The following is a 23,953-nucleotide window of genomic DNA, read 5'->3' as shown; positions in this document are numbered from 1 at the left end:
TTTTATGAAAATCATTTGTAAGTTAAATGAATGTAATAGCTTGGTGGTGAAGGAAGACTTTGAATGAGACAAAATAAAGAGTTAGGTGAATTAAATGGAAAGTGAGAAGTGTTAACCGTGACATTTAAATGGTCACATGATTTTAATTATTCTCTTAATAATAAGCCACCCCAAGATGTCTATTCAAGGACCTTGAATCTGTGCCTACTATGGAATTTGCAGTTGAATTAAAGCTTTGCTTCCTGCCTTTGGTGATTTTAAGGAAATAAATGGAAATTGGTTTAAGACCTTACAAAAATCTACCACCTACCAAAAGAACGTAAAAGGTAAGGTGGTGAGCCCTCGAAACAGAGAGTGAAAAGTTGTTTTTTATTTTATTTTTTTAAAAAGCCACACGTGCATTGTAGTTATTTGTGAGAAAGAGCAAGAGAGACCGAAGAGTTAGAGAAGAGGCCAGGAGCCCAGCTTGTGCCGACTCCTCATTTGTTCTTGGCTGCCAGGGGTTTCCGGCTGATCTTTTTTGATTTGTCATTATTCTTCTTCGGGGGTTCTGGGTTTGCCTGCATGTGTCTGCCGTAGAGGCTGGAAAGAGAAAGGGAGGAAACCGTGAGACATAGTTCACCAATGTCAATTTCTACCGGTCGAGCTTTCAAAATAGATTAATCTCCAGAAACATCCAGGAAGCCAAAGGAAACCAAAAGATCACCTGCTTTTTCTGGGCCATACACAATACTCTATTGAAGGATTCACAACTGTCGGACCCACGTGAGCCTGAGCCCATGCAGCCCATGCTGTGACGTCCAACCATGGACAAGCCTCCTGTGATTTTGCAGGGCTCCTGGACTGTGAGAGCAGGTGATGCTCAGCCAGTTCCAAGGGCTGCAAGTGCTTAAGTCGACAATGACGAAAGTCAGGTAGAACTGAAGAGACAGAGTGTCTGCTTCATGAAAAGTGAGCATCAGGCTTGGCCTAAAAGCCCAGGGGCTGGCTAATGTGACTAAGAGCAATGGTGGTCCACGACTACTCTGGCTGCTCCCGCGTGATTGATAGTGAGGGGATGGCTACCACACATCAATGCCACATTAATAAGTACTGCTGATTAAATGTTGACAAAGTGCCCTATGATGACAGTGGATGGCATTCACTGCGGAGCGGCGCAGGCTCTGTGGCTGAGAGGATTTCACTGAGCAGCAGATAGTAATTAATCTATAATTTATGAGTAATTCTGATTAAACTAAATTAAAAGCCACCTTAAAATAAACACAGCTCAACTTCAGCTCTCCTTATTGATATCCCTGTGTCTCCCAGAAAGCCCTCCAGGCCCTTAGCCCTCTCAGTTCCTCCAGAGGTGGGGGGGGTGACATGGCTGCCACTGCCCCTGCCTTGGACCTACAGAGGAGTGCTGGCACAGGTGACACTGGTTCTAGTGCCCACTCAAGGAATCTCACCCATTCTGGATGCATAGCACTGTTAGCATGTACTGGTGCTTTTGATGACCTTGGCATATGGCTGACAGGATAAGGGGAGATGGACACATGAATTTTCCAGCTGACTGTGTGGATGGGGAAAGGAGGGTCACCATGGTTGGCAAGCCCTGCTGGATTCTGTCTTTTTCAGAGTCTTCCAAGTGTGTCTCCTTAAAAGTGCTGGGGATGTGGCTCAGGGGCAGAGTGCTTGCCTGGCATGGGTGAGGCCCTGGCTTGATCCCAGAACGACAAAAAAACAAAAAAGAAAAAAAACTCTTCGTTGGTTTCAACAACAGTGGTGATGCAGAGAGGTCTCTGCTCTCACAGTGTACAGTTGGGAGTTGGCATCAGGGGGCCTGTGAGCCAGAGGGGGCGCACCCAGCCAGGAGCGGGGGAGGGCATCTCCTGTGTCAAGAAGGTACCAAATGGCTAGACAGGTAACACAGGAACCTCCAAATGGGCTTTCAAGCTCTATCGCAATTAGGAGCTTAGAGAGCTTTGTGCTAATGTTCTGGAGAGAGCAGGCCCATCCTGCCCAGCCTGGCAGTATCTGCTCTGCAGCTGCGGGGGCCACTTCCTTCCCAAGAGAACCTGCTGTCTAGGAAAGCACATCTTTAGAACTACAGATGCAGCCCTCCACCACATTTAATACACAGTGACAGATCCCCGGGAGACCAAGCCATGAACACCTTGGGGCTATGACTCCCAGGTAAAGAACCTCTGGTTTAGATGGAGAAGAGTTATTAGAAAGTTCAACCTTACTTCCGATGCTGTCCCCAATTCCCAGTGCTATGTCCTCGTCCTTGAAACTGGCGAATATGTGAACCTACAGGCAAAGGGATTCCGCAGGTGCAATGAAGTTAGGGATCCTGAGAGGGGAAGGACATCTGCACTATCTGGGAAGGCCCAACCTGTGCCTCTCCTTCCTAGAATCTCTCCCAGGCCCATCAAACAGGTAGAAGAGAACCTGAGCCCAACCAGAGCCATGCATTATAGTTGCCATCTTAGTTGACACACTCCGGAACATACTTCTCCCTTGAATAGTCCTTGTCCTTCTTCTCCTAGGATGCTACTATCTGCATGCTTGGAGCTTACTCCTGCTGCGTGACAACCCCTGGAGGTCTCTGGTCTTGAAGTCCTCCCACCGGCACAAGCAAAGGTCTGAGCTGTTCTGTGGGTTCACACAGGCGCCTATGGACTCGGTATCTTCAGCTACACAGCTTTCTACAGGCTCATATCTCTTTCCTGTTTCCCAACCCCGTATCCCACAAAGGAAAAAGAAATAGACATGTGCTTACTCAGACAACATGGAACCTTAAGAATTATAAAGATCTACAGACACATAAGATCTGAGCGCATGCACATGGAAACCCAGAAACACTTGTGGTGGTAGGAGAGTAGTATCAGCAACAATATGAGGTCACACGAGGGAGATCTGCCAGGGGCCTGCTCTGTGTCATGCCCTGAGAGACGTAAGAGCCACAGTGGGCAAGGAGGGCCCCTAGGGGCAGGAGGTGCTTAGCTGGCCCTGGGAGTAGGGACCCAAGGAAGCCATTTCAAAAAGGAGTGCACAAGTTGCTGGATAACTATCAGTGGCTCTGCTCCTTTGAAGGAGGGAACTGGCATGTTCAATGACATTTCAGTTCCTGGCTTTTCTATTCAGATCCCACTGTGTGTGCCTGGACTTCTGGGGCTACCTAGCAAGTCACTACAAAGGGCCAGGCAGGAGACCGCAGCCTCACAGGTTCAAATCTGAGTTTTGACGCTCACAAGCTGTTGGTTCTGAGCAAATGATCAGCGCCTTTCCCCTCCCCTTTGTCACCTCAAGTTTCCTCCTCTGTCAAGTAAGGATGTTATTTTTCTCAGGGGGCAGCTGTGGTGGCTCAATCACCCGACACCGTGGTGAGTCAGTTGGAAGTGACCAGTGAATGCTTTTGAAATACAGGACTGATGTAGGGTTGGTTACATAGAGAGTGATTAAATGAAGATAATTAGGTGACTGCCTCATTTCTTTAGGGCTATTTCCTATGAAAAAAATAACATAGTATTTTCTATCAACATTAAATCCCCCAACACATCTAGAAGAAAGGTTTTAATCCCCTTTGAATCAAGCAACTAAGGCTGAGTTAAATGCATCGCCCCACTTCCTTGATGAGTCATCCCGGGGCTGGATGGAGCTGCTGTCTGCTGAGCGGTCTTTCAACTCCTCAGGCTGTGTGGGCAGATGAGTCGGCCTTTCCCAGGCAGCTTTCCCACGTGGAGATGGGGCTGGTGCGGGGCTTGACAACAGGCACCTCTGGCTCCAGAGGCTCCATTCTGGCTCTAACCAGTTAGGAGACACAAGGCCTCGATTTTAGCAAAGGGTTTGGTATGTAAGTTTGGTAGGTAAGTGTGGTACCCAGATCTATGGCCTCCAGAGATGGCCACCTCCTCTTCCCTGACACTTGGGAATGTCGGTCCTGGATCATGTGGTGGGCCCAATGCCATCAAAAGATATCCTCAAAAAGAAAGAGGGGGGAGGGCTAGTTAGATTTAGAGAGGACACACTGCTGGCTCTGAAGAGAGAGGACAGGGCTATGAGCCAAGAAGCACAGGTGACCTGGAAAAGCAAGGAACCGCATTCTTCCCTTAAGCCTCAGGAAGGATGTATGGCTACAACAACATGGATTCCAGGCTTCTGATATCCACAACTACATTTTTTTTTTCAGCCAGTAAGCACATAAGTTCATAGTAATTTGTTACAGTAGCAACAGGGAACTGACATGGTAAATGAACCTTGGTGGCCCTGCCAGGCAGTGGATTGGTGAGGAATCTGCTTCATTTCATCAGGAAAAGAAAAGCAGCTCACTGAGGAGAAAAAAAAATCAAAGAACCAAGTTTTAGGAAGGGCAAGGTTTCCCCCTAAGAAAAAGTGGGGTGCCATGCCTATAAGAAGAAGTGAAAACAGGCCAACTGTCCCCTCTTTACCACAGGTAGAAAGAAGGGTCCCTGCCCCCATTGTCTGAAGGTAACGCTGCAGGCCCACACTCTGATTGCACCTGGATTTAATTTATGGAGCTGAATGAGTGACATGGAGAGGTCTAGTTTTTTTTTTTTCTTTTCTTTTCTTTTCTTTTTTCTACCAGGGATCGAACCCAGGGGCACTTAACCACTGCTGAGCCACCTTCCCAGACGTTTGCATATTTTATTTAGAGACAGGGTCTCACTCAGTTGCTTAAGTTCTTGCTAAATTGCTGAGGCTGGCTTTGACCTTGAGATCCTCCTGCCTCAGCCTCCTGAGCCTCTGGGATTACAGGTGTGTGCTACCACGACTTGGAGCTCCAGAGAAGAGGGTGCCTGCCATGTCACACAAGCTACATGGGGAAGCAGCAAATGAGTGAGAAGGCAAAGAAGCAAAGGAGAGAGGATGACTCAGAGTCCAAGGCCAGCCCATCAGGCAAGTTTGGGCCAGTTGAGAATTAGTTCAAATACTTTTGGTAGACTGCAGGTTATCAGAGTGGTCTTCTGTCATCCAGTACCTGGCCCGGAGTGACTCAGGGCAGGGGGAATTCCAGCCGGAGTGTGAGCTGGGTGAAGGTAGCTGGGGATATGGGTTCTGCAAATGAAAGGTGCTCATAGACAACTTGTTTGCTACTCTAGGAACTAGCTGGCCCTGAGGGGAGGTCTCTCTTGGATGTAAAAGCCTCACAAAATACAGACAATAAAAACATGATTAAGACAGCTCACAACCTTCCGGATGGGTTTTGTCTTCCTGATCCTAGAATGTCCTCCTGTCCTGATGCACACTGCACCTTTGAGCCTTGGCAGGTGTAGCCTCTCTAGTTTGCTTGTCCCCACTTTCTGTCCCTAAGTAAACCCTAACCACAACTCAGTCCCTGGCACGTCCCAGAGAGGATTTCCTCCTCCATCTGCTCTGCTTGGGTGACACCTATCCTGCCAAGTAGGAGTCCACAGTGCCTGGCCCTGGGGATTCTTGGAGAACTGTCCCAGTGTCACACTCATCCCTTTATCTAGTACCCTGCTTGGTCCTGAAGAACATCTGAACTTGGGAATGTCACCGTCTGATGTCCTCCTCTGTAAAATGAAGATGAAATCCCTCAGCTACGTCAGGGAGCTTGGGAACAGATGAAATGAGACATGGAAACAGTCTTGTCCCCGTGGGCTTAACATAATGGATGTTCCGAAAAGCAGTTACTGCCCTTAACCTCTTACGAAGTTCTCTGACTCAGTGACCTGAACAGTTCCTCCCACTTCACTGTTGCCACAGAGTGTGGCCTGAGACCTGCATTTGACCATGTGCTTATGGAGTGGGTCCCTCCTTGGAAGGGCTCCAGTGGGCACTGCCGCTGGCTGTGTCACTTCTGGAGTGTTGACAGGGAGTCTGGCTCAAGCTTGCTCATGAAGCTGCAGCCCCTGGTGGGCAACATGATCAACCCAGAAAGTGGAGTGACCCTTCTGCTCAGACAAAATCTTCTCTGCCCTGAAATGTGAGGTTTGTAGAGGATAATTGGGAGATGATTGGGAGAGGAAAAAACTAACAAGGAGCACTTTGAAGTGACAGAAAAGGATCCATTACTCTTAGGAGTCTGATGAACAGGCTTCTGTCGCCAGAGACAATTTCAAAGGTGAGATGCCCGGCAGAAGCTTTCAGCTGGGGAGATGAGCAAACCATCCCTGCTCAGCTCACAAGGGCTCTCCATTTTTGACTGTGAAGGACAAGGGCGAAAATGGGAGTGGGCCCTGTTCAGAGCCGCCAACTGAAGAACTGCTGCTGGAGAACCATTAGGAAATGATTTCTGCAGACTGCCTGGGTCACAGGCTGGTCGCTTTAGAGGTGTTATTACAGTAACCTGAAGACCGGCCACTTTAAGTCCCATGCAACTGACCACTACTGCCTGGTGATATAAAAAATTGCACAGCACAAAGTTTCAGACTATGATAAAGGGAATCAATTTTGCAACAAATATATTTATTAAGCAGTACAAGGTGCATGACTTTCCATTATTGACACGTGAGTTTTGTTTAATAGAGGCACCTTCAGTTTTAGAAAAATGCATGAGCTTTGTTACTCCAGTTGGATGTGAGGGTCTCCTGCTAACCACCACATGCCTTGACCACTGCAGCAACGAAGACCCCCCAGACCTTCCCATTCCTTCTTGACAATTTCCTGTGTTGGCTACAACGACCTGTCCTGGTTCTTATTATCTATCTGGAGACCTCTTCAGACCTTATGTCTCTGCTTTTATCTCTTTGTATCCTCTTCCCAGAAAGACCATTTCATTTTATAACTCCAGTGATTATCTCCAGGCAGCAATCCCCTGAGTCACCATCCTCTTCAGCCCATTTCAGACTCGATATCAAACTCAGCAAAGCAGATGAGAGTCCCCCACTTCCAAATCCACAGGCCTGACCCTCTGCATCTCTAGACCTTTGGGATCAAATGTTGATGCCACCTTGAAATAGACCTCTTTCACCGGTTGCCACATTATTTGAATTTGACAGAATTTCCTCTGCAGTGAAAATTCTCAGCCTGGGACCATGGAACTGTGTGAAACTCCAGGCAAAGCTGAAGATGTAGTTTTCATCAGTTTTTCAAAAGGTTCATAACTCAGTGGGTTAATTAGCCACTTTATGGTACTTAAGTTGATCCTGATTTCTATCATCTTCTGACTTTATTCATTTTTTCTTCTATCCTAATAAAGGCTCTTGTCACATGGCCCTTAGGTGATGACAATGGTTCCCTTCTTGGTCTCCCTGATGCTATGAATGAGATACCTGGCCTCCTCCAATGTGTCCTCTATGCAGCTGACAGAACAACCTCTCCCAGGTGTACCCATGTGCACCCACTGCCCCCTGAATTGGATATTCAGCATGGTACCAGTCACCGGGCACCAAAGCACCATGGCCCATGCCCCTTCAGCTCTCCCTGTGCACAAACAAACAAGAGTCATGTTTGGCTGGACTTGAGGCGGCAGCAGGAGCATAGGAAAGATGGATCCAGTCAGTTCCACCACCTATTAGCTGAGTAGCCTTAAGTCCTAAGTCTTTCTAGAATCTCTATCTTAACAGGAAAATGAGGACATATGCACACTGTCTCCCATGCAGGTACACAGGCAACAAGACCGGCATGGGCTCATTAGGGGGTTTAAAAAAATAAAAAAGTGCTAGATCTGAGGCCTGGGATGAGTGTTTCCTGCTAGTCAACATTCCCTGAGGTCTCTGGTTTTATTTTGTTCTGTGTTTTGGCTGATCTGTGTCATCACTGTCTGGAAAGCTTGCTTGGGTCCTTTTCTACAATTCATATCTCATTAATATTTGAAGGACTTGAGGCTTTTCCCAAATTCCTCTATCCCCCATCTCTAATTCTGCCTTCAGGAAGTACAAAGGGATTTATCAGGATCTCACCATTAGGTTCTTGAGGATACATAAAGTGATTCCTGCCCTGGGCTCAGAATTTCAAAACATTATCAAAAATCACTGATAATCATAACAGCTCAGTCAGGGAGGACACTGACACCTGGCGACTTCAGGACTGGGTCAAACCCAGGCAATTACTCTAAAGTTCAAACTGTCTTATCATGCATCTTTCTGGATTTCCCAGCCACCGTCTTCTCCAGAGTGGGGATTGCAGGCCTCACTTCTTTTGTGTTCCGTGTACTGAAGGCACGGTTCGAAACACATTGTGTGTGATGTAAATATTGTATTTCAGAATGCCAGGTATATGAGAGGTACAATATGCTGTTCTGAAGTCATTTGCTCATGTCATATGCCTCCCTACTGTTGTTATGGGTGTTTCCATGGAAAGTCCTCAGGCAGACCGAGAAAAGAACCAGCTTTCAAATTTAAGTAGATGGCTAGCAAAAATAATGGAGAGAAATAAATTTGCTTATAATCTGTAATCTTATGGTGGGAGGCTAAATTTAAAATCTCCACAAATAAATCTGTGGACAAAGTGTGAAGCTTAGATTATTAATAAGCATTTGCAATATCTTTATTTATGCTATCTAGCAGCTATGAAGGGCTGGTGACAGAACCTTAGCACATAAATTGCTGAGTCTTAAAGAATAAAAAAGTAACAGTTACCCTATTCCTATGAGAAGTCTCATTAATTCAAAAGGCAATATATATATATATATATATATATATATATATTTTTTTTTTTTTTTTGGGGGGGGGGGAGTGGTGGTGGTGGTGGTGAGGGTGGGGTAAGATCAGACCTCTGAAAGATGGTTCCATGCAATTTACTAGTGGCAGTGGGGGTGTCACAATCTTCTCAATTATAATGCTCACTGTTCCCTGTCCCCAACACACAGGGTAAAGAGAAAGTACAAACATACATGTGCAAGCAGCATCTACATAAATAGCCAAAAGGAATGTGTGGTTGGCTGAACACAGATATCAAGCTCTATAAAAACACAATATAAAATATAAGGCAGATTTAGAAACACCCCATATATTGCACACTTGCTATCTGCCCCACTGGAGGGGAGAAATGAGGATTCTGGCAGAGCAAAACTAACAATATCATGCACAAAAGATGCTCATTAAACTTTATCATCCTGTCTACTCTAATGATGCTTTTACTTAATAAAAATTCCCTGAGCAGTTGCAAGGATATTAGGCAAGGTCTTTGGTTATGTATCAGAGGCCCAAGCTGTCACAGTAAGCATGCAGTTCAGGAGGTGTGTTCCCTGGGGAAGGACCAAATACAGCTTCCACAGAATACATGCAGGGAAAAATCAATAACTGCAACTTACTTCCCTGCTTAAGCATTTAAGAAAATAGGTAATCCTTTTAAATTAAACTGCAAAGTGCTAAATGTTGCAATTTCCAGAATAAACTCAAAGGCAAAAGGAAACAAGTCCAAGGGCACGGGGAGGTTTCCCAAACAAGCTGCCTCCCTAGTAGACTTCACGCTGCACTGAAGAGTGATTTTTTTTTTTTTTTTTTTTAATGAAAAGAAAGAATGCCTTTAGTGCGTGGTGTCTGTAAAGATTAAAAAGAGACACCCAACTGTAAATGTCTGTATGCTTGGAATATACGCAGAGAAACACCAGACTAGGCATGAGTTTGAGGAAGGGAAAACAAGGAATTATTTTTATGTGGGCAATTTACCCCTTTCAAAAGTTATTCTTAAAAATCCCTACTATGAAAGTCCATTAACTTGAATAAGCTCTCAAAAGCTAAACAGTGAATTTTCTAATAGACCTCTTAACAGGCTCAGCTGGATGTGAACACTATATTATCACAAATTAAGGTGATATTTTGTCCATATTTTATAACCCACTTTAAATGTCATGTCCTGCAAAGTCAGGATTGGCCGAAGAGGTCACTACAATCAGGGCAGGAGACAGGCACATGGAAAACCTGAAGCTAGGGGACATAAGATTGCCCTCTCTGTGTTCAATGATAAAATCAACACAAAGTGCATCAAAGCAGAAACAGAACAAGTCACCCAAAATAACAGCAGCATCACTCCCAGGCCAGCAGGCCTGATGTAACCAAACCAAGGGTACTGACAAAGCCAGACAGAGAACACATCCATCAGAAGAGCATCAGTGGGCGACCGAAACAGAGGGCCAAAGGCAGGCAGTGGACACACGTGCACCCTGCAGAGAAAGGCAGGCTCTGAGTTCTGTGCATGCCCTGGCAAGAGGACATCTCCACAAGGAAGTAGAGACTCCAAGCAGGGTACCACTTGTACCCTGCAAATACTGCCCCACACTGGTGTGGCCCAGCCTCTGGCCAGCTCTTCCACCCTCTTCCACACTTTCCTCCCTGCTCCCCAACCCAGGACTGCACCCACTTCTGAAGTTGGCCTTTGCTCTTTCCTGATGCCTGGAATGCTCTTCTGGAGCTAGGGTGCATTCCCATCCCCTCTTCAAGGTGAGGAGACAGGCACAGACACCTTACATACCTTCCACAAGATACAGCACTTTGACTCCAGAGCCTGGGTATGCTGCTCTGGGACTGCTGTCACTGGACTCGTGGCTCAGCCATAGCCTTTGCAACTGGTTCAGACCTAAGCATGTGGCCCATGAGGGCCAAGGACAGAGACAGCCCCAGGAGCTTAGCTCAGAGGCCGTTCTTTCCTGTTTTACCTGAACTAGGAATGACAAGAGCCTAGATCTGCTGGCACCCCACTTGGCATGGTGTGAAGAAAGTCTGCCCAGAAGAGAAATCAGCATAGACTTAGGAAGAACTGAAAGATGGAGAGAGAGACTAGACCCCATGACACCATCTGGAACCTTCTATCATGACATGGCCAAAGTCTACTATATCACTGGATTAGTCTTAGTATGAAACCATCAGGCCACACCCTCTCCATCAGAGGAAGGCTGAGTCCTAATCATCACTCTGGTCTTCTTCAAAGGTGAATTCTGCAGTGAGCTCTTCTCTGCCCACACTATCTCCGACAAGCATTGATTTCCTTCCCACTTCACATCACAATGGTTATTTTGTTTGATTACTGTTGTTCCTTGCTTCCCCTAATAGAAGATTAGTTCCTAGATAGCAAGAGCCTTGTATGTCTTGTTGGATGTCCTCGGTGCCTGACATGATATGGGCTCACTGTCGTGTTTGCTGACTGAATGGATGAAAGTGTGCCTTCTTGCAGCAACTGAATGATTCCCAGCTGTATCAGAAGTACCTCTGGAACAAGGACTGTGTCTAAATCATTTTTGTTTCTCCTGTTCCAGTGCCTGACATACAACAGTCACCCAATAAATAGGGACTGACCAAAGGACTGAATGAATCTCTTAGCCAAGGAACTTTTCCTGATGTCCTCAGAAACAGAACAAGTCACCCAAAATATCCATCAGGGTGTATCCATCAGCTTCCCATTGAGAGCTGTCTACTGAAAGGACGTGTCCTGTGCAGGCCATGGCAAGTGGCCTGGCCTTTGGGGTGCTGCCTTCTGACATGGAATTCTGCATCCTATACCAGTCTCTCATGTGCTTTCCTCAGAGTGCCACAGGGTTTAAGACTGAAAGGTAAACGGCAAAATGGGGACAGCATTCAACACACCACCACTCTGCACCGTGAGGCCGTTCGGAGTCCAGGCTTTGTCCCTGGGTGGAGATTCTCTTTCCCAGTACTGGGACCAGGGGTTTACACTGAATTCCTTTACGGTACAATGGCCTTTTACTGAATCTTAATCATATCTAATGTTAATAAAAGCTAATTTAAGATAGTAGTTGTCTATGAATGAGAACTTAAACGAACATTTTTAAAGCAGTCTTCTTTCGGCTTTCCTTTGAACAAACAAATAAAAAACGAGAATGAGCCAGGCTTAGTGATATATGCCTGCAATCCAAGTGACTCAGGAGGCTGAGGTGGGAGGGTTGCAAGTTCAAGGCCAGCCTCAGTAATTTAACAAGGCCCTAAGTAACTTAGTGAGACCTTGTCTTAAGGTGTGTGTGTGTGTAGGGGGGGAGAATAAAGATAAAGAAAAACAAAACAAGGACTCCGTGGTAAAGCACTCCTGGGTTTAATTCCCAGTACCATCCAAAAAAATAAAAAATAAAAAGAAAAGATTTTTATCAGAGTCTTTTTTGGCACACCCAATACCTTCAAGAACAAACAGCTCAGGGATATTCCTGACTATTAAAGTCATGGAGCTAACAGTCCTAACAGATAAACTTGTGTAGTGTTCGCTAGACATGAGCGTTGTACACAGGAAGCATCTACAGCATTTTCTTTATATTATCTCATTTAAGCCTCGAGCAATACTATATGATTGAAGCCACAGGGGTCCACATTTGTCCTGAGGCTCTGATGTAAATGCTACTACAATACAGATTGGTGTCACACAACTGGAATACTAGTACTGAAAAGAGAAGCACGGTGGTCCAAGCGGATGGCATTCCTTTGCTCCTCCTCCTTCTCTTTGTGGCTAACAGCATGGACTCTGCTCTGGGTGGTGTCCCTCCCTTTCCGTTTTTCTCCATCCAGGTGACTTCCCGACTTGACCTTAGCAAGTGACACACACCAATTCAACAGAAGCAGAGTTGAGAACACTGAATTGGGACTCACAGGTTTTGGCATGAGCCCACTAACTGAGCGATCTGTTTCCCCAAACGGAAAATGGGGTCTTTGCATTTACGCTGGGGTGCTAACCATCTAGGGTGAGTGCTGCCACACGTCCCTTAGTGGACATGGATATGGCGCTTGATGGTGCACTCCACTGGACTGTGCCCACAACCTACTGAGACAGAGGGCTCTGGCCAGGGTTTCCGCATGGTCAGCGTTGGGCATCTGAATGGAACTTATACATGTCACCTCTGAATCCCGTGGAGCACTTCAGCTATATGAACTCACTTAACCCTTAGCCACATCACATTAAATGAAACTTTACAGGGCTGGTGTCCCTGAGGTCCCTTCTCTGCTTTGGTAGAATGTGGCGTGATGCCTTAGATTTCAGACGACACTATAGTGTTTTTCCCTTCTGCCACTGTCCAAGGACTTTAGGTGACGTGAATCACTTTCCACTTAGAAACACAGCAAAGATCAAAACAAAACAAAACAAAACAGCCTTAAGGATCCATAGCAGAAAGCATCCAGCTCCCCACCACTCTCTTATCCACAAGGCTTTCTGCAGGTGGAGCTCAGGAAAAAGCAGTGGCAGGCACCTGGCGCCTTTGGCCATTTCCCTGACAAAGCTGAGCACCCTCCCCCAGCCATGCTCTTTGTGAGTGGCCCACGCTTTCCCTGAAACATGGCATTGTGCTTTTCTTACACTCAAGATCCCAATCTTTGGATTGCTGGCCAGTGATGGAAAGAGGGCAGCAGGAGAGAAGGAGCACAGGTTTTGGTGGGCAAGGGGACCAATGGGTGTGCAGAAAGAAACAGCAGTATTTGGGGACAAGTTAATAATGGAGAAGCCATCCCTGACAGTTCCATAGGAGAAAAGTCTTTGGATTCCTCCTTCCTTTCAGTTTTTACTTTCATATTTTGAGCTTGATGGAAAAAAAATATCCCCCAAAGGAATAGTGGGTTTAAAGTCTAGAAAACCTTGGAGGAAAAAAAAAGTCTAAAAAATTTAGCCTGGATATACTAGGCAGGTTTCATATTTGTCATCTACTTCCTCCTGGTTTTCTACATCAATTTTTTTTGTGGGGGGGCAGGTATCAGGGATTGAACTTGGGGGCACTCAACCACTGAGACACATCCCCAGCCCTATTTTTTTTAAAACTCAATAGACAAAGTCTCACTGAGTTGCTTAGTGCCTCGCTTTTGCTGAGGCTGGCTTTGAACTCACCATCCTCCTGTCTCAGCCTCCCTAGTGTCTGGGATAACAAGCGCTTGGCTAAATCAGATGTTTTGAGAGTCTCAGAGAAATTAACTGCAAGGGCAAAACAGTTAACAGCTACAACGTCTGTAGTTGAGGCTGGATGGAATTGTAAGATCTGTGAGAGGAATCCAGGCACCAACAACCAACCCGGTGGTGGTGGTGGGAATGCTGGGCTGCATGGGGTGAGGATCCACCTCTCTGGGCTCAGCTTTCCTGGTTGGATGCCCCCAGTAGGCAAACTGTGGCTGTGGGTGGGGAAGGAAGAGCTAAGTCTTGTCACAACAGCTCCCTTCATCCAAGAATCTCGTGTTTCATTGAAGAATCTCACCCACAAAACACCCCTGAAAGGTGTTAGAACATTCTAAATGCAGATGGTGGAAGAGAGGTGGAAGTAAAAGTGCGAGGTGGGGTTGCCAGAGGAGCAGGGGATCTGGGGAGCTCCTCCCCAGCCTGATCTGACGGCATCGGGGCTGGAGGATCCCAAAGGGAAAGGCCTTCCCACATCAACAGATCTTGACCATGACCTGGGACAGCAGCCCCCAGGGGATCTGACAGGAGGAGGGGCTGAGGAAGATCAGCTGAGCAGAGCGCAGGTGACTGCAGAAGGAGAATTACAATCAGGCTTTTCCAAAGGAGGGAACAAGGTGCCTAGCAGAGAGTGCAGGGGCATGGGATCCACTGTTTACACCAGGGCTCGTGGCAGTCTTAAAATCTCAATCTTGGTTGAGGTATTTTTTTCCCATAAAACTCAGGAGTTCGAACCTTAACGAAGGCAAGATCCAAAGCTCAATTTTCTATGTGGTCTTCATTGTTATTTTGGCTACTGTTGACCTGTTCCCAAATACCACTTGTTTTCTTTCTCTACTACAAGGCATTTCTCAGGCACTGGACTCTTGGTGTTCCTTTTCTTGGCTCGTGTGTCCCAAATCACTGAGGGCTGCCATCTTTACCTCTGGCTAAGACTGACAGGGAACCCACTCTAAGTGAGACACTTTGAGCTGACTTTTAAAATACAGAAAGAACAAGAAGCAAGGCTCGTGTGATTGTGAATACTGGCTTAAAGTTGAGGCTCTGGGCAGACTTACTACCCAGTTCACTTGGAGAGAAGGAGAGAGGGGAAGAGACAAGAAATATGAGAATTTTCCTTTATGTCGAGCACCTGTGTAGAAGTTAACACACAGAAGACTGTTAGAAATTATTTTGAAATGCATCTAAAATTCTTGGCAGCTGGGAATCTTGGACAAGTTACCTTAGAGTTCTTTGTCATTTGTAAGATAGGATTGTGATAACAGTACACATCTTATATGGTTGTTGTGAGGATGAAACAACATAAACAGTGTTTAACAGGCACCTAACAGGTTAAACCAAGGCAATTGGATACTGCCCAAAACAGGCTGTGCATTCTAAACTTGGGCGAAGCTACAGGATTGCAAAATGCCTTATGGTTGTCTGCCCAAAGTTTTACACAAAACACAGTTTCTTTCCAAAGAGATATTTTTAAAAATGTTGTATTATGTATGATTGAGGAAAATAGCAAATGGCAGAGAACATAAGGGGGGTCCTTGGAGACAAAACGACCAACAAGTTTAGTTACTTTCTGAGTCTGGTCTGCATCAAACCCAACACATAACCATGCTAGTGAAGGCCCAAGTAATGGTGGAGATTCTTCCTGGAAGAAGGTTCACTTTCTTCTGCTCTGTCCAGGGTTCTGAATGGGCAGCTCACCAGTACTAACTGAAAAACTGAGTACATCTTTGGTCCTGGCTCTGGCTCCAGCTCTCCCATTCACAGGCTGAACTGTTCTCAGATCTATTCAGATGGGAACCACATTACGTAAGAGTCAATAATCTTTATGGTAACTCCGCAGTGAAAGTGTCATTTGTTGTAATGAACACTGATCATAAGTTAAGCCCCTAGCTACTCTCTCTGTTATTTTTCATTATACTGTTCCTTGCTCTGTTATATTTCAGGAGTACTGAGGGAATTCGTCCAACTATGTTCCTAGTCAGCTCTTCGTTACTCAGATTAGATTCTGCTAAGATGCAAGGGAGCAATTTGCAAACACACTGGTTCTTAAGGAAATGCATCAGACACTGGTTATGTGTTCTCTTCTGCTGAGGCCAGCAGGCAACTTTCCCCTGTCCCTTTCCCCTGGTTATGTGTCCCCTTCATTTGCCATTTTTTCTCTATTTATCTTCTACTCCATTCACAGTATGGTTCTCCAGGCCCAAATCTGAGAGAGTATTAACAATGTGTTTCTGGGATTTTTTTTCCTGCAGTAATAACTCTTTGTTCAATTCGACACCAGAATAATGTTTCCAAAATCATCGCTGCCTCTCCTCCAGCTCTTACTTGCAAACACCACTCTGCTTACATTACAGTCATTCCCCCTCTGGCTGCTTTAAAGGACACTAACTCCAAAAGGCACACCAGTGAGGAAACGCTGGAACTCTTCCCTTTTTTTAAAAAAGCCAATATGAAAAATTCATTTTGCATATTGTATATTAAGCATGAGAGTGGAATTTCCATATGCCTCTGTGCTTTGTGCTCTTGGAACTGTTTATAAGTGGGCTGTGAGTCCCCTGAGAGACCACGTCACCACCTGGGCTTAGTGGTCGTTGACCAGAACAAAGGTATGGGGACCATATGAAGTCACGCTCAGCGCTGGTCCTTTGGCCAGAAACACTAGCAGGCTTCAGCAGGCTAAGCGGGCTTGGGGCCTCAGCCCACCCCCACCTGACAATGGGCTGGTTTCCATCAACTATTCGTGTTCATCCTGTTTGTCACAGTGACAGAGGATAATTTGAAATATTAAGGGTAAGAAAATGGCAAAATGGCACTTTCAGGTATGATAGATCTGGGTTTGCCACCCTGGGTTCCTTTTTAGGGCAGAGTTGGCTAGCAATGCTCCTTTTTAGGGAAATCTAGCTCAATGAACAGGACGTTTTTCCGGCAGGCATGCCACGTTCTCTGTTCCTTCTGATACACATCAGAGAAAAGCTGAGAAGAAACTTTTATTAAAATGTCTACAGCTCTTTAAAATATCATCATCATTATTATTTTTTTCCCCAGACATGACACCGTGCTTCTGGTTAGAGCAGAAAACTACCTAGTGATGGATGTGAAGATCACGTGGCATAGTCAAAATACATGACACGACCTCACACCAGGCCAGATTTCCTGAGAATTTGGGGTAACAGGGAAAAATTACTGAGTTGGATTCTGGGGCACTTGCAAGTGAGCACAGAATAGAGGCCAAGAAAAATAAAATGAGTTCAAAGTAAGGATAAGGAAGACTGTTGGGATAATGTGGAGATGAGCCATATGCACCTTGACACTGGGAACAAGAAGTACCTAAAAGGGAAGTGAAATTTCTTTGTACCTGGGGAGATGATCACACTGAGAAAGCAGTAAACCAGCATCTCAATCTCAAATGAGGTTTAACACACAAAAAGAATCTGGAAATATAAATAGATATTAAGTCAAGAAAGAGTTAGTTCTTGACAAGAACAGCTGTGTATACTAGAAACCAAAAAGAAATCATACAAAAACTGACCCCATGTTCAGGAGGAATCACTAACACGAGAATCAGCAGACAGAACCAAGGAAGCAGAAACTGGTGACCTGTGTGAACCTCATTTTACTCATCTATAAAATGCAAACTCTATCAGCTACCTAATAGAGAGGTGGTGAGGATTAAGTGGCAGGTACTTAACACTAAGTACTTTGCTGAAGATAATCCCCACCTTGAGCAGAATATTCACAGTAATCATCAAAATACTCTGTCAAAATGCATCGTTGTCTTATGGAGCACTAAGAAGTTTAAAGTGGATAGGTGTAGAAAGACATTTGTTTAAGTAAAAATAGCATTTTAGAGATAATATTCATGTGGTTTAGGAAATGTCCTGGGCATTCTGGAACCATACATGTATCTACTTGGCAGCAATATCACCAAGAGAGTGTGCTGTGCATTCATATCACAGTCTTATTGGCTTGGTCCCTTGTTAGGACTCTTCACTAGGCAAAGAGTTGATGGTGATCTGGCCCACTCTCAATTTCTCTTCTGTGACAACAACATGAAAAACTTCTGTGACCAAAAGTGAAGCAGTCCAGAATGCACCATGTACCCTGCACTTTCTCTTGGTAGGTAAGGCTTAATTTCATTCTAGAGATGTGTATTAAAACAGGAGCTGAAATGTGGCTCAGTGGTAGAGCCCTTGTCTAGCATGTACAAGGACCTGGGTTTGAGCACTAGCACCAGAAACAGAAAAACACACCAAATCAAAATCTAACAATGGAGGAAGCAGATCAGCTTCTCTACCTCCCATCAGGTGTCCTACCTGTATCCTTGAACAAGAAGTAGCAGATCAGCTCTGTCCAAAGATAGAGCAAAGCAATTCTGAAGGACCACTGAGCCTGGACACATGAACACATAGCCACTCATACATGCACAGAATATGTACATTTCCTAGCTAGAAATATAAAGAAGGAACTCTTGAAAATAATGCTAACTATATTTTATTTCATTTTCACTTAAAATTTCATTTTTAAAAGAAGCAGAAATTCACAACAATCCATTGAGAAATTCTGAAGTGGTATTAAAAAGAAAGCCACCAGAAGTATTCTACTTAAACCTAACAAGTATTTTTGGTGTATTTCTGTCAATTTTTCATACAAGGTATTTTAAACAACAAAAGCAACAATAATCATGTACTGATAGCTTTATCATTTGTTTTGAGAAATTGTTTCCAATATTCTTCTTTAACAGAATGGCTAGTTCAGCATTGTGGCTCTAGGCAAGTTATTTAATTTATCTTAGCTTTAGCCTTACTTATTGAAAAAAAAAAAAAAAGAGCATCGTCACACTGGAGGAAATTAAAAACAAAAGAATAATTTTTAAAGCAAGTAGTAGCCCACAAAAATGTAGGCCACTGGTAATGTACATGGCAGATAATACATTAAATAAGTTCTCACGGGGTTTTCTTGAAAAGGAGTCATGCATGCCTACAGGCCAGAAACACCTGAGGAGGGGAGCGAGGAGCCAGTCGCTTGTTGGCCAGTGAGATTCCTTTGGAAACTGCCAGTGAGAGCACCAACTAACAGTGAGGGACAGTGGTGCTCCCAGGAGGCCTCAGCAGAGGCCAGAGTTACTTTCTTGTGGTCAGGGGAGGGGAGTAATAGGCACATGGTTACAAAGATGCTAAAAAGTGGTCTCGAAACTTTCAGCATCTTTTAAATATGCATACTTAACAAAGTATTAATTAAAGATCATAATAAGGATAAAAAGCAACACAGGTACTGTGTATAACACAGTGGTTCTTAACCAGCAGATTCTGTCCCCTGCCAGAGTATATGTGGCAAGATCTTGGTTGTCACACCTGGCATTAGTGGGTAGAGGCCAGGGAGTCTTCAACAACAAAGAATGATCCTAATTTATGGTTTGAATATGGTTTGTCTTCTGCAAAATTCATACTGAGATTTAATCACTGTTTAGAACAAATTAAAAAAAAAAAAAAGTCAGGTAGGATCTTTAAGGGGTAATTAGGGCCCTGCCTTAACGAATGAATGGATCAATTCATGTGATTAATGGATTAATGGGTTCTTTGGAGAGTGGGTCTGCTGTAAAAGCCAGCATCAGGACATCTCTCACCATTTGATGCCCTGTATTGCCTCGGGACTATCAGCAGAAGGCCATCACTAGATACAAAACCCCTTGAATTTGTACCGTAACTGTGAGCCAAAATAAACCTTTTTTCTTTATGACTTCCCAGTCTGTGGCATTGTGTTATTAACAATGGAAAACTGACTAAGGCTCCAAATGTCAACAGTACTGAGGTTGAAAAACCCTGTTATAAGCAAAACTTAGAAATAAAATCAAATCTGAGGCCCTAACTGAATATTAAAGCTAGGGACAAATGACTGTTTCCCTCACCCTGCCTCAGTCCCAGTAATATGACACCTCCCTTCAGCAGTATTTCCCAAAGATGTCCTGTCAGGTGGCTGTATGTGTACAGAGGAAGTGCTAAATTTTAATTGCTGTGGATGTATTTTTGTTAATGGCAAGTGAGATTAATTTACCAATTAGAATACCCCTGTAAAGTTTCTTTAAAAGTAAATTTGGGCTGGGCACCGTGGCACACGCCTGTAATCCCAGAGGCTCGGGAGGCTGAGGCAGGAGGATCCCAGGTTCAAAGCCAGCCTCAGCAAATGCAAAGCGCAAAGCAACTCAGTGAGCCCATCTCTAAATAAAATAAAAAACAGGGTTGGGGACGTGGCTCAGTGGTCGAGTACCCCTGAGTTCAATCTCTGGTACTCCCTCACTCCCCCAAATAAGTAACTTGTGGCATGTGAACTGATTTAAGGAAAAATATAATAACATAACAATATAGGTGTTATTTGGACAAGAAAAAGTCTTTCTCCTGGGAAAGAACACTTTGGTACTCACTTCCTTTTTATTTTTTTGTATAGATTCCCACTTACATTGGCTATTTAACTGATTCAGGTGATAATGACGTGTGGTTAGTAAATTCTCCACGCTATAAAGTGAAAGGAAAAGCACAGACCCAAGCTTTCCATGGGTTCTTCTTCTCTTAATGGAACTGTGATTGCAAAGATATGCAGAAATTGTAGAACCAGGGCTTTTGGGCCGCCCTCCAAAGATGGCAACTGATGTGGGCTGCATCTAAAGCAGCTGGAAGACTCTGGAAAATGCTCAGTTCAAAAGCAGTTAGTTAGGAAACAGATTACCTTGAATGTCTGGATTTATTGAAAAAAGGCCATAAACTAGGGTTACAGAGAGTCTGCATACATAAACACAGGTGCAACTTGAACAAAATCAGCACTCATTGAGAACAGATGTGAAAAAAATAATAATAATAAACTTCAACAGCAGAGAGAAGAAGCACAACACACTCAGCTCCCTGAGATGAGTCTAAATCTATAAAAGATAAGCCCTTTTGAATGACCACGGCCAGGCTTAAGGTTAAGGATCCTTGACCGAGAGCTCCTTATGAATGACTTAAAAGAAATTCTGCTCAAGAACACTTGTGAAGGGGCACGGAGAGTCCCAAGTTCCTGGATCTGAGCCTCTTGCAGTGCACAAGAGACCAGGGCACCCTGGCAGGTGGTTTAACTGCAGATTTACTGATACAACTCAACAAACCAGTGTCTAGTATAAAATTAAGAGAGAATTGTACATTCGATTACAAATTGAGCTTGAAAATATTCCTGAGATCACTGACCCTCTCTGCTGTAGGGAGAAGTAAAATAGAAAAAAAAAAAGGTGGGGTGGGTGTGTGGGGAGGACAACTTACTTTTCGTATAATCCTTCTTCAGTTGCTAGGGATTCGGAAAACTAGAAGCAATGGATTTTACACATCAATGTCAAAAGAGACCTTAGAATACAGGAGTCAGGATAGGGGTTTAGAAGTGCTACATATTAGGCCCATGGTTCCATGAATGATTAAGTTGAGTGATCGTGTCAGATATATAGAGTGCACTGAGTGCCCTCTTAACCAGTCCCCTCCCAGCTCAGGCTAGGTCCCTGCAGAAGGCCAAGCTTGTGGCTTGTGGTGTTTGAGGAAACCTGAGTATCATCAACATGATCAACAGTGGTGGGGATAGCACAGGGTGATGCCACTGCTTCTCTTTCTGGTCTCATTACCAGGATCCCTCTTCTGCCACCCATGTGGGCTGCTCATTACCCTTCAACCATTAGAAATCCGACCCTTCCTCCTTAGGGACTAGCTCTATTGACTATTTCTGTCCATGATCCTCAATCCCTCCTTTGATCTCTGACTTTCTAGTCTGCTGCCTGGTCCGGTCCTTGACCTCTTGTGTGCCCCAGTGTCCCCAGAGATGGAACACCTGTCATTACTTACACTGGGGCTTGCTGCTGCAACCCTGGGGGAAGTGGGAGATGGTAACTGTGTGGTTTGAGAATCTCACTCCCATCCCATGCCACCCATCTCTTATGTCACTCACTGTATCCAAAAGACGCTCTGACTCACAGTCTGAAATACTGGCTCTCTGTTTGTGTGTACGCCTCAATTAAGTGGAGACCCTGCAGGCAAAGACAGTATCTTATAAATCTCTGCCTGCATAGCCCGGTCCTGGACATACAAAATATACTTAACAGATAATTGCTCATGGGCTGATTGATTAAAAGAGCCTCAGATAGACTCCCTTCATGGGTTCATCCGAAGAAATATACCATGAAACTGAAGGGATGCAGCTGGCTTCCTAATTAATATTAGTCACTTGGCAGTTCTTAATTAAGAACTCTAAAATAAAGACCCACCTTTCTACCATGCCAAGCGGGTATCACCTTCATTAATATTGGAGCGATGTAACTGCAACTTCATTTTTATGCTCTTTTCTCTGCCCTGCCAGATGGGAACATTAGCTGCATAGTATTTATTAATATAATAAACAAAGACAAGTGCAGAAGCTTGGGGGAAATTCAGGCAGAATGAGTCACTTGTGCCCTTTCAGTGCAAGTTTTACATGTACATGGAAGGAAGCCTTCTCTTGTCCTGCTCCTAAGAGGGAAGAGAGGAAGGCTGACGTGGGAAACAGGCTTTCTTTCCCGGTCACTAACACTGGCCAACCCCTGTGGCCTAGGGGTGTGGTGTGTCCCCTTGCAAAGTCTGCCCCCACCTACTGTCATGATATCTGAGAGGCAATATTCAAGACTCACCCATGCTCCTGAAAGGTGGGGTGTGGACTGTTTAAACTGGAAAAGATCTCTCAAAAGAACAAAGTTACTGTATCCTTCAAGATGGTCACACAGTCACTGAGGGTGGTAAAGCAGTGTTCCTATGACAGCAGGATCCTAGTGAGTTCTGATTAGGACCTACATCACACGTTTTTAGCTCTATGTGTGAGCAGCAACTGGGAACTGGTCATCGAGCACCCTTTTCTTCAAGATCCTGAAATGGGAATTGCTAAGTGACCCATACCAATGCCCTGGCATTATAGTGTCCTCTTTCATTCTCCTAAGTGTCCTCATTTGGCCAATAAATTATCTGGTCACTTTATTTATTAGGTACTACAGGGGAGAACAAGAGGAAGTGGATGAATAGTTTCCACAGGGCTACACACTCCCTCCTCCCGAGGGTTTGTGCCAGTTGTTGAAGTACGTGCAGGAGCTCGGCTTTGAAGTCACAGTGAGTTTGGAACCCAGGTCCGCTTCTCATGGGCTGGGTGACTTGAGAAAGGCTCAGACTCAAGCTTCCTGATTGTGAAGAGGGATTAACCACACAAAGCACCTGGGCATGGTAGAGGGCAGCAGCGGGAGCTCAGGCCCTTTCCTTTCAACACTCACAGTTCTGTGAAATGGTCCACAGAGCCTATACACTCATCCGGGAAGGATGGAGCGGTGGGTTAAATGCAGACCAGACTCTGAGTCCAACTCCACAATTTCCTGCCTTTGTGTCTTTGGGGAAACTACTGAAGTTTCAGCTGCCACATATAAAAAGCAGAGATGAAAATCACAGTACCCTCGTCTCGCGGGTGGCCACCCTCCTTCACACACTTTCTGGAACTCTACAGGGCGTTTGTGTTGTCCTTAGGATTAGGGGGTTCTGTTGCATTTACTGCACAGTGATTTGGGGTGACAGGTATCTTTCCACAGCAAGGCAGACCTGTGACACTGCATGATCTCCCAAGCCTCTTCGTGTCCCACTGGATACTGGCACAGGTGAAAACCGTTTACCACTACTCATGCCTAGAATCAAAATGTTTCCTATATGCACACGTAGCATTTTCTGCCCAGTATCAATGTGAACTAGACATTCCAGACTGCAATTTCTGAACAAATTGAAGTATGACTGGGTTTTATTCTGGAGCTTTTCTAAGACCTGTTTGCCATTTTTAAAACTAGTCACTGACAGTGCCACCACTTCTGGAACTTTACATCTCTATCAGTCTGCTCCTAGGGCCATCAAATTCACAGAAATTTCTATGCACAGACAAAAATGCCTATTACTTCCCATCCCTGATTTTCGCCAGGAGCAACATTTAAATATTAAATAAACTCAATAATAAATTCTATTCCTTTTATTTATCCATTATGTTATAACCGGGAATTATAATGATTTTTAAAAAATTACCTGTTATCTATGCACTCTATTTCAGGAAATCAGTGGCATGACCAAAATATTTGTAACATAAAGGATCTTACATTGTTTGAGAA

General features: G+C 44.7%; 1 protein-coding gene across 1 annotated transcript in view; it reads right to left on the bottom strand.

The window, feature by feature from the left end:
• Positions 1–385: 385 nt before the first annotated feature.
• The window catches only part of Rsu1 (Ras suppressor protein 1), a 180,857-nt gene continuing 157,289 nt past the window's right edge, over positions 386–23,953 (bottom strand). Inside the window, exon 9 of the mRNA XM_076872865.1 lies at positions 386–582. Within this exon, the coding sequence (XP_076728980.1) occupies positions 480–582 (103 nt within the window). The 3' untranslated portion in view covers positions 386–479. The remainder of the gene's footprint in view (positions 583–23,953) is intronic.

The sequence above is a fragment of the Callospermophilus lateralis genome, chromosome 13 (genome assembly GCF_048772815.1).
Source record: "Callospermophilus lateralis isolate mCalLat2 chromosome 13, mCalLat2.hap1, whole genome shotgun sequence".
NCBI lineage: Eukaryota > Metazoa > Chordata > Mammalia > Rodentia > Sciuridae > Callospermophilus > Callospermophilus lateralis.
The sequence above is the reverse complement of the archived record's forward strand: the minus strand, read 5'-3'. Positions and strand labels throughout refer to the sequence as shown.